Source organism: Hyla sarda, chromosome 5 (assembly GCF_029499605.1).
Source record: "Hyla sarda isolate aHylSar1 chromosome 5, aHylSar1.hap1, whole genome shotgun sequence".
Classification (NCBI taxonomy): Eukaryota; Metazoa; Chordata; class Amphibia; order Anura; family Hylidae; genus Hyla; species Hyla sarda.
In genome coordinates, this window is record NC_079193.1 from 81010273 (window position 1) to 81022254 (window position 11982).

Here is an 11982-nt window from a genome sequence, read left to right on the forward strand (position 1 = left end):
GTTTTAACCCCTCATAGCACGTTATTTTGTGATGGCAGAAAGTAATGGGAGAAATAGTCCATGCACTATTTCTTCCATTCTCTCTCCCGTCACAAAATAACGTGCTATGACGGGATAAAACGGATAATGTAAAAATCCCTTAGACTATAATGGGATTTTGTAACTGACAATTTAAAGGGTTTTCATAACGGAACATTAAATGGATCTTTAAAACGGATACATTTTATAGTGTGAAAGGAGCCGAAGATGTCTGATTGCGGGGGTCCTGCCGCTAGGCACCCCCCGCGATCTCCGTGCAGTACCTGGTGTTCGTTTAGAATGCTGGGTGAAGGCGGTGGGGTAGTTACGTCACTGCCACGCCCCCTCATGATGTCACACCACGCCCCCTTGATGAATGTCTATGGGAAGGGGCGTGACAGATGTCACACCCTCTCCCATAGACTTGCATTAAGGAGGCGTGGCTGTGACATCATGAGGGGGCGTGGTCGTAACAGCTTGAACCTGCTGCTTGCTGAAAGCGTTTCTTAACCCCTTTAGGGTGCGTTCACACTGCGGAATCTCCGCTTGCTGAATTCCACGAGCGGCCGCCGCTGAAGGTGCTTTGGCGTTAGGGCCGTGGGGCACGGAGCCGTCACCATCACCAGTGCTCGCGGAATCCGCGCAAAGAATGAACATGTCTGCATGTCGGAATTGTCTGCCACTGAAATTCTGCAGTGTGAACGGGTCTCGCGGAGACCCATTCACACTAATGTTAAGTTCATACTGCGGAATTCTGCTCGCAGAGTTCCGCAGGAATTCCATAGTGTGAACACACCCTTAATAAGCTTCATACCCAGAGTCATGTCATTTGTGTTAGTTATATTTGGGCGGAGTGTATGTTGTTACTCCCATTTTCATATATCTAGAGATAAGATGTGGCCCATTGTTTATATTATGAGGTTCTGTCTTTCACAGTAATATACCTTCCTTCTGTATAATATCAGAACTAACCTTGTAAAACTGATTTGTTATATTGTGACATAATTGCTAACTTCTGACTTTTACTTATAACCCCTTAAAGGACATCTGCAGCGAAAAAAACGTATCCCCTATCCACTGGATAGGGGATAAGTGTCTGATCACGGGGCGTCCGACCGCTAGGACCCCCTGCGATCTCCCTAACGGGGCCCCGGGGGAGGCACGTGGAGGGGGCGTGTCGGCCGCAACGTCATGCTGCGGCCAGCACTCCTCCTGCACGGGAGAGCCGCGGCAATGTCGGGGCCCTGTGCAGGAGATCATGGGGGGGTCCCAGCGTTCAAATCTCTCCCCCCTATGATCAGACACTTATCCCCCCTGTGGATAGAAGCTAAGTTTTTTCGCTGCAGACTTCCTTTAACCCCTTAAGGATCCAGCCATTTTACACCTTAGGACCCGGCCATTTTTTGAACATCTGACCACTGTCACTTTAAACATTAATAACTCTGGAATGCTTTTAGTTATCATTCTGATTCTGAGATTGTTTTTTCGTGACATATTCTACTTTAACATAGTGGTATAATTTTGTGGTACGGTAACTTGCATCCTTTCTTGGTGAAAAATCCCATAATTTGATGAAAAATTAGAAAATTTTGCATTTTTCTAACTTTGAAGCTCTCTGCTTGTAAGGAAAATGGATATTCCACATCATTTTTTTTAATTCACATATACAATATGTCTACTTTATGTTTGCACCATAAAATGTATGAGTTTTTACTTTTGGAAGACACCAGAGGGCTTCAAAGTTCAGCAGCAATTTTCCAATTTTTCACAAAATTTTCAAACTCACTATTTTTCAGGGACCAGTTCAGGTTTGAAGTGGATTTGAAGGGTCTTCATATTAGAAATACCCCACAAATGACCCCATTATAAAAACTGCACCCCCCCCCCCCCAAAGTATTCAAAATGACATTCAGTCAGCATTTTAACCCTTTAGGTGTTTCACAGTAATAGCAGCAAAGTAAAGGAGAAAATTCACAATCTTCATTTTTTACACTCGCATGTTCTTGAAGACCCAATTTTTGAATTTTTACAAGGGGTAAAAGGAGAAAATTTATACTTATATTTGTAGCCCAATTTCTCTCGGGTAAGCACATACCTCATATGTCTATGTAAAGTGTTCGGCAGGCGCAGTAGAGGGCTCAGAATCGAAGGAGCAACAAGGGGATTTTGGAGAATATGTTTTTCTGAAATGGTTTTTGGGGGGCATGTTGCATTTAGGAAGCCCCTATGGTGCCAGGACAGCAAAAAAAAAAAAAAAAACACATGCCATACCATTTTGGAAACTAGACCCCTTGAGGAACGAAACAAGGAATTAAGTGAGCCTTAATACCCCACAGGTGTTTCACGACTTTTGCATATGTAAAAAAAATTATTTGTTTTTCACTAAAATGTGTGTTTCCCCCCATATTTCACATTTTTGCAAAGGTTAATAGCAGAAAAGACCCCGCAAAATTTGTAACCCCATCTCTTCTTAGTATGGAGGTACCCCATAAGTTGACCTGAAGCGCACTGCGGGCGAACTACAATGCTCAGAAGAGAAGGAGTCATATTTGGCTTTTTAAGAGCAAATTTTGCTCGGGGGGCATGTCGCATTTAGGAAGCCCCTATGGTGCCAGGACAGCAAAAAAAAAAAAAAAACACATGGCATACCATTTTGGAAACTAGACCCCTTGAGGAAGGTAACAAGGAATAAAGTGAGCCTTAATACCCCACAGGGGTTTCACGACTTTTGCATATGTAAAAAAAAAAATGTGTGTTTTCTCCCAAATTTCTTATTTTTGCAAGGGTTAATAGCAGAAAAGACCCCCCAAAATTTGTCACCCCATCTCTTCTGAGTATGGAAATACCCCATGTGTGGACGTCAAGTGCTCTGCTGGTGCACTACAATGCTCAGAAGAGAAGGAGCGCCATTGAGCTTTTGGGAAAAAAAATTGTTTGGAATGGAAGTCAGGGGCCATGTGCGTTTACAAAGCCCCTGTGGTGCCAGAACAGTCGACCCCCCTACATGTGACCCTATTTTGGAAACTACACCCCTCACTGAATTTAATAAGGGGTGCAGTGAGCATTTACACCCCACTGGCGTCTGACAGATATTTGGAACAGTGGACTGAGCAAATTAAAAATTACATTTTTCATTTTCACGGATCATTATTACAAAAATATGTCAGACACCTGTGGGGCGTAAATGCTCACTGTACCCCTTATTACATTACATGAGGGGGGTAGGTTCCAAAATGGGGTCACATGTTGGGGGTCCATTGTTCTGGCACTATGGGGGCTTTGTAAACACACGTGGCCTTCAATTTCGGACAAATTTTCTCTTCAAAAGCCCAATGGCTCTCCTTCTCTTCTGAGCATTGTAGTGCGCCAGCAGAACACTTTACATCCACATATGGAGTATGTTCTTACAAATGGGGTTACAAATTTAGGGGGCTTTTTTCCTATTTTCCCTTGTGAAAATGAAAAAATTTAGGGTAACACCAGCATTTTAGTGAAAACATTTTTTTTTTTTCATTTTTCCATCCAAATTTGTAGAATTTTCATTAAACACCTGTGGGGTGTTCAGGCTCACTATACCCCTTGTTACATTCCGTGAGGGGTGTAGTTTCCAAAATGGGGTCACATGTGGGTATTTCTTTTTTTGCGTTTATGTCAGAAGAGCTGTAAAATCAGCCACCCCTGTGCAAATCACCAATTTAGGCCTCAAATGTACATAGTGCACTCTCACTCCTGAGCCTTGTTGTGCGTCCGCAGAACATTTTACGCCCACATATGGGGTATTTCTGTACTCAGGAGAAATTGCGTTACAACTTTTGGGGGTCTTTTTTTCCTTTTAAAGCTTGTGAAAATAAAAAGTATGGGGCAACACCAGCATGTTAGTGTAAATTTTTTTATTTTTTTACACTAACAAGCTGGTGTAGCCCCCAACTTTTCCTTTTCATAAGGGGTAAAAGGAGAAAAAGCCCCCCAAAATTTGTAGTGCAATTTCTCCCGAGTACGGAAATACCCCATATGTGGCCCTAAACTGTTTCCTTGAAATACGACAGGGCTCCAAAGTGAGAGAGCACCATGTGCATTTGAGGACTAAAATAGGGATTGCATAGGGGTGGACATAGGGGTATTCTATGCCAGTGATTCCCAAACAGGGTGCCTCCAGCTGTTGCTAAACTTCCAGCATGCCTGGACAGTCAGTGGCTGTCCAGAAATGCTGGGAGTTGTTGTTTTGCAACAGCTGGAGGCTCCGTTTTGGAAACACTGCCATACAATACGTTTTTAATTTTTATTGGGGAGGACAGTGTAAGGGGTGTATATATGTAGTGTTTTACCCTTTATTTTGTGTTAGTGTACTGTAGTGTTTTTAGGGTACGTTCGCACTGGTGTGTTACGGTGAGTTTCCCGCTAGGAGTTTGCGCTGCGGCGAAAAATTTGCCGCAGGAAACTTACTGTAAACTTGCCCGTGTGAATGTACCCTGTACGTTCACATGGGGGGGCAAACCTCCAGCTGTTTCAAAACTACATCTCCCAGCATGTACTGACAGACCGTGCATGGTGGAAGTTGTAGTTTTGCAACAGCTGGAGGCACACTGGTTGGAAAACCTTAAGTTAGGTTCTGTTATCTAACTCAGTATTTTCCAACCAGTGTGCCTCCAGCTGTTGCAAAACTGCAACTCCCAGCATGTACTGATCACCAAAGGGCATGCTGGGAGATGTAGTTATGCAACAGCTGGAGGTACGCAACTACAACTCCGAGCATGCCGAGACAGCTGTTTGGGCATGCTGAGATTTGCAGTTTTGCAACATCTGGAGGGCTACAGTTTTAGAGAACACTGCAAAGTGATCTCCAAACTGTGACCCTCCAGATGTTGCAAAACTACAAATTCCAGCATGCCCAGACAGCAAACAGCTTTTTGGGCATGCTAGGAGTTGTAGTTTTGCAAGATCTGGAGGGAAAGATAGTGGTCTCAAACTGTAGCCCTCCAGCTGTTGCAAAACTACATATTCCAGCATGCCCAAACAGCTGTCTGGGCATGCTGGGAGTTGTAGTTTTGCAACATCTGGAGGCCTACAGTTAGAGACCACTATCTAGTGGTCTCAGACTGTACCCTCCATATATCGCTAGGCAACTCACCGGCTTAGGTAGGATCCAGCCACATGACGTCGCCGCCCGCCAATCTCCGTCGCCGCCCACCGATTTCCATCGCCCGCAGCCTCCGGATCGGTAAGTGGATCTTCGGCGTCGGTCCCCGTCGCTTTCCCCGTCCTTCCCCGCCTATTGTGGGTGGGCAGGACGGGGAAAACGAAAGTTAACCCCCCGCCCGCGATCTGCTATTGGTGGTCGCATCTAGACCACCAATAGCAGGGATAGGAGGGGTGGTAACCCTGCCACCTCACTCCTATGCCTTTAGGGGGATCGTGGGTGTCTTAGACTACCGCGATCCCCCTTCTATTCCGGGTCACCGGGTCACCATAGACCCGTAATGACCCGGAATCGCGTAAATACCAAGTGTGAATTCACTTGCGATTTGCCGCGATCGCCGACACGGGGGGGGGGGTCTGATGACCCCCCTGGGCGTTTGCACAGGATGCCTGCTGAACGATTTCAGCAGGCATCCCGGTCCGATCCCCGCCCGGCGCACGGCGGGGACCGGAACTGCCCATGACTTAACTGTACGTCCCTGGTCCTTAAGACCCAGGGTGTCGGGACGTAACGTTACGTCATGGGTCCTGAACGGGTTAAGGACCAGGCCATTTTTCATTTTTGCACTTTCATTTTTTCCTCCTCACCTTCTAAAAATCATAACACTTTTAATGTTCCACCTACAGACCCATATAAGTTTTTTTTTTTTGTGTCACCACAAAATCTACGGCAAAACCAGAAAAAAAATATTTGTGGGTCAAAATTGGAAAAAAAAACACCCCATTTTGTCAATTTTGGGGGCTTCCAATTCTACGTAGTACACTTTTCTGTAAAAATGACACCTTATCTTTATTCTGTAGGTCCATACAGTTACAAGGATTCCTAATTTATATAGGTTTTATGTTATTTCACTACTTAAAAAAATATATAACTATATGCACCAAAATTAGTATGTTTAAAATTGTCATCTTCTGACCACTATCATTTTTTTATTTTTCCATATACAGGGATGTATGAAGGATCATTTTTTGCGCCGTGATCTGAGGTTTTTGTTTATGGCTGAACACAGAGCACCAGCAGCTCTATAGCATGCACACACATGGGACAGAGAGCTGCCATAAATCCTCTTCCACATGCCATGTGCCATATTCAACCTTAGGCTAGGTTCACACTATGGAATTTCCGAGTGGAATTCTGTTTTAAAATTCTGCTCTGAATTGCTGCCAATGGGAATCTGCTACACAGTCCACACTACAGAATTTCAGTGGCAGATATTCCGCCACTGAAATTCCACCGCCAAAAGAATGATCTCGGTCATTCTTTAGGTGGTATCTGTGCAGATGACATTGCCATCTTTGCCGTCCACACAGTCCGGCGCTTGGTGCACTTGGCATCTCCGACCAAAATTCCTCAGTGCGAACCTAGTTGGATTTACTTAAATATCCAGAATGGCCACTAGATGGCACCATAACAACAATTTAAAACATATCAAGAGTGAGGGGAAAAAAAAGAGCATTTATTCAGTCTGCAGCTTGGTGGGAGTTTTTTGTTATTCACTATGACAGACATTTATCAAGCGATAAAAAATTTTACTAAAAATGTTGCACAAATGTCGCACCTGTGACTACGCGATTTTTCGTGTGACATTTTGAATGGAAAGCGAGAAAAGCAAGTTTTCCAAAACAACTACGTAGTAATAATTTTAAAATGGACTACGGGTAGTCTGGTATTTATTAACTCGCAACAAGGTTAAAAATTGACTAAATTTACTCCAGCTCAAACATGGAGCAGAAAAAGCTACTACCAAAGTAAAAAAGAAAAAACTGCTTACGTGAAAGAAAATTATCAACAGGCTGAAAGCAGTTGATAAATAAGTCACACATAAGCAATAAAAAAGTAAAGAAAAAAGTACTAAAAAAAGGAATACATAAGCAAACATTGATAAATGTCCCTCTATAAGATTGAACTTTTATATACATTCAGAAGTTATTTTTGTTTCCTTAAAAAGTTCCACTGACTTTAGTGTAAGCAACTACAGATGGAAAAAACACCCATTTTTCACACAGAATTCAATGGAATGACGTCAGCCTTTCATCCCATTTTTTTTTTTACGTTGAAATCAATGGGATTAGGAATAAAACAAAACTGACTACAATGCAAGTCATCTGTCTCATCTTTTGTCACATCCATTGTCCCATTGACTTTAGTGAATTGGATGGACAGCAAGACTTTTCACCCTAAAAGATCTCCATCATCAAAAGAGAGGCAGCATAGGGAGATTAATCTGTGCACGATGAATTTCCAATAATGCCGCCATATCACTATGAGGTCATCATACCAACAAAATAAAATGCAGGTTAACATTAATTTTCAAGTGGAAATTATGTAAAAAAATTAAAATAAAAAATAGTACAATTATATATTTTTTTTACATAAATACTAGAAGCATAGCAATATTTACTGGCCATAAAGTGAAGCTTAAAAACAAAGTATCATATATTTTTAACCACTTAAGGACACAACCTTTTTTGGCCTTTAAAGAGTACCTGTCATCAAACCATATTTTCTAAACTAACTCAGATAACAGAGCAGCCTGCAGTGATTGATTGAAGAGACCCAGCACAGAAGACTCAGGGAGGAGCTGAGTCATGCAGCATTAGGACACGCCTCCTGCAGAGCACATGATGGCAAACTAGGTGAGGAACAGATACAGTAGAATCTCCCTTAGCGGACACCTCCCAATAGGGGACACCTCCCAATAGTAGACAGTTTTTAATTCCCTGGCAGAGTCCCATAAAACTTAATGTATTTGCACCCTCCGAATAGGGGACATTCCCACTAGTGGATGTGGACACACCCAATAGGGGACAAAACACTCCCATTAGGGGACAAAACACTCCCAATAAGGGACAACCAAGCTTATGTGCCGGCCCTACCTTGCACATAGGGCCGCCGTCAGGGGGTACAGCCAATACCCCAATTAGAGGCCCAGGCCCTGCTGCACCCCCTTGCGGAAGCCCCAGCACAGAAGCAGAAGACCGCTGTTTAAACAGTGGTCTCCTGCTTCTGTACGTCCGCCAGCCACATCATTCACCCCCTCCTTCCCTACCCCCCCATGCCAAATCTCCCCCCCCCCCCTTATTACCCCCTGTGCCACATCATTTCCTCTTGATGGTGCCACTTGTGCTTTTTAATTCCCTCTGTGCAAATTATTCACCCCCTCTTTACCACCCCCTGTGCCATTTCATTCCCCTTTTATCCCCTTGTGCCACTTCATAAAGAGGGAAATAAGGGGAGATAATTTGGCACAAGGCACAGGGGGGGGGGGTAAGGTGGCACAGGGTAAAAAGGGGGACTTAAATGATACGGGGGTGATAAGGGGTGATTAACCGGCACTGGAAGATTCTACTGTAATATTGCTTTTTATCATGTTTTATAGGTAATTACACTTTGGAGTGAGTACAGGACAGTATTCAGTCATTTAGAAAGATTTTTGAGCCTTTTTTCTCAATAGGGGACATCTCCCAATAGTGGACACTTTTTTTATTCCTCGTGAGTGTCCGCTATTGGGAGATTCTACTGTACAAGGTATTTGTGAAAGAACTATAGGTGCCAGACACATAAAGATGATATGTACATGATCATGATTTTTTTTCTTCTTCATCTGGCCTGGGGCATCATGAAGACTTCACCAGCCACAGCTCGTCTTCACAGAATCTGCTGGACAAACATTTTAGACTCCTCATTCCAGCACAATCCCCACCTCTATTCAAACTATCCATGTATATTGCTCCACACAGTAAAAGTGGCCACTTTTCCCCCATATAGCAGGCCCCCTCAGTTATTGCTCCCAGCCATGTCCCTCACTTATTGCCCCCAGCCATGTCCCCTCACTTATTGCTCACAGCCATGTCCCCTCACTTATTGCCCCCAGCCATGTCCCCTCACTTATTGCTCACAGCCATGCCGCCACACATTTTACCCCCAGCCATGCCCCCACACATTTTACCCCCAGCTATGCCCCCACACATTTTACCCCCAGCTATGCCCCCACACATTTTACCCCCACCCATGCCCCCACACATTTTACCCCCAGTCATGCCCCCACACATTTTACCCCCAGTCATACCCCCACACATTTTACCCCCAGCCATGCCCCCACACATTTTACCCCCAGCCATGCCCCCACACATTTTACCCTAAGCCATGCCCCTTCACATACTGTCCAAAGCCATGTTGCCTCACATTTTGTCCCCAGCCATGCTCCCTTACATATTTCCCCCAGCTGCATGTCCCCTCACATTTTACCCCAAGCTATGTCCCTTCACATTGCCCCCAGGACCAATGAAAAATAAAAAAAAAACAGTACTCCCCTTTCCATCATTCCCCTGAAGCTCCTAGTGCTCCTGTTTCTGCATGGCTCCATCCTGTGACTGCAGCAGCATGCTTTGAACTCTGTGCATCTTAAAGGGTACCTTTCACCAAAAATACTTTTGATATATTATAGATTAATGTATGCAGAATAACTTTCCAATAGCATTTTATAAAAAAAAATATGCTTCTTTCTATTTAATTTTCCACTTTGAAAAAATGACCACTAGGGGTCTCCCTACCAGTCCTTTTTTTTTTTTATAGATTTCAGACTCATGTTGGAGTCCTAATATCTCAGACTGCAGCCGGGACACAGACAGACTCCCTGGCAGGGAACAGTGCTGAGTTTGTCTGTGTCCTAGCAGCAGTCTGAGATTTAGGACTCCAGCATGAGTCTGAAATCTATTTAAAAAAAAGGTCTGGTAGGATTTTTTAAAAGTGGAACATTAAATAGAAAGAAGGACATTTTTTAATAACATCCTATTGGAAAGTTATTCTGCATACATTAATCTATAGTATATCAAAAGTTTTTTTGATGAAAGGTACCCTTTAAAGGCACACACAAAGTTTAAAGCAGCGCTCATTCAGGATGCCTAAGATGTGATTCCTGGATCCCCGAGCAGCATCCTTATCCCCTGGACGCTCTGGGCTGGTGCTAACCTTGCCTATAGGTGGCACTGGCCCTGTTAACTTATTAACTTAAAGTTGCCTGAAATAACAGATATGGGCCATGCGCTATTAGCGGTGGGTCCCGGCTTCACTATGACATCGGGCCCACCGTGATATGATGCGGGGGTTACCGTGTAACACCGCGTTATATCACGGGAGCGGGACTAGGGGCGTAAGTTTACGCCCTTGGTCCTTAACAGGTTAATTTCCTTTCTTCTATTTCTGTATATTGGTTGTATAGTAGAGAGGTTTCCTTTCTTCTATTTCTGTATACTTGGTTGTATAGTAGAGAGGTTTCCTTTCTTCTATTTCTGTATACTTGGTTGTATAGTAGAGAGGTTTCCTTTCTTCTATTTCTGTATACTTGGTTGTATAGTAGAGAGGTTTCCTTTCTTCTATTTCTGTATACTTGGTTGTATAGTAGAGAGGTTTCCTTTCTTCTATTTCTGTATACTTGGTTGTATAGTAGAGAGGTTTCCTTTCTTCTATTTCTGTATACTTGGTTGTATAGTAGAGAGGTTTCCTTTCTTCTATTTCTGTATACTTGGTTGTATAGTAGAGAGGTTTCCTTTCTTCTATTTCTGTATACTTGGTTGTATAGTAGAGAGGTTTCCTTTCTTCTATTTCTGTATACTTGGTTGTATAGTAGAGAGGTTTCCTTTCTTCTATTTCTGTATACTTGGTTGTATAGTAGAGAGGTTTCCTTTCTTCTATTTCTGTATACTTGGTTGCATAGTAGAGAGGTTTCCTTTCTTCTATTTCTGTATACTTGGTTGTATAGTAGAGAGGTTTCCTTTCTTCTATTTCTGTATACTTGGTTGTATAGTAGAGAGGTTTCCTTTCTTCTATTTCTGTATACTTGGTTGTATAGTAGAGAGGTTTCCTTTCTTCTATTTCTGTATACTTGGTTGTATAGTAGAGAGGTTTCCTTTCTTCTATTTCTGTATATTGGTTGTATAGTAGAGAGGTTTCCTTTCTTCTATTTCTGTATACTTGGTTGTATAGTAGAGAGGATGCACAGAACATTTTTCCCAGATTGTGATTTCACACGTATCCAGCATTTATACTGCCTGCTAGTCTGGCCTTAGTGTGGTTGATCTGTAGACTTGCAAAGGGCACCTCACCCCTCCCCAGTACAGCAGACACGTCTGCTGCCAGTAGAAAAGCAGCACAGCACCTCCCCGAAACATCATCACCCCGCTTGAAGGCAACTTCAGTATAAGGCTCTGTTTCCTTTCTGTACACTTGCAGTATAATACTTACTACATGCAGCAGAAGCTGTCAGCTGTTCCCACCAAGGGATATCTCATAGATCCTATGCTTTGTAACATATGTAAGATTCTCCTCACAAAAGATGAAAGAGACCTAGGAATGAGCAGCAGACAGTCCTTGCTGCAAGTAGTGCAGTACTATACTGCAAAGGTACAGAGAGCAAATGGTGCCAACAACTGGATTACACAGTTTACTTCTAGGTAAGAAGGAGAGAATGATGGTGGTGGGAGGTGATACTGGGGAAGGGAGTAATACTGGAGGGGAAGTTACTAAGTAGAGAAATAATACTGGGGTAGAGATACTATTGGGATATGATACTGGGAGTGGAGAAGAGCTGATAGTAGTGGAGATGATATTGTGGATGGCGGAGATCATAGTGGGAGCAGGGGTGTTGCAGAGTGTTTTATTTTTGGCTTTAATTGGTGCATTACTTCAGTGCAGTGTGGCCCTGTCTCATTCCATAGGAGCATAATGCTCACATTTCTGCCTAGACTGCTTGCTGGCTATGAAACCAC

At 43.3% G+C, this 11982-nt stretch overlaps 1 protein-coding gene across 1 annotated transcript; it reads right to left on the reverse strand.

The window, feature by feature from the left end:
• Positions 1–10411: 10411 nt before the first annotated feature.
• On the reverse strand, positions 10412–11221 carry LOC130274530 (uncharacterized). The gene has a single exon (XM_056522966.1). The coding sequence runs from the start codon at positions 11219–11221 to the stop codon at positions 10412–10414; it is 810 nt and encodes a 269-aa protein (XP_056378941.1).
• Between the last annotated feature and the right edge of the window lie 761 nt (positions 11222–11982).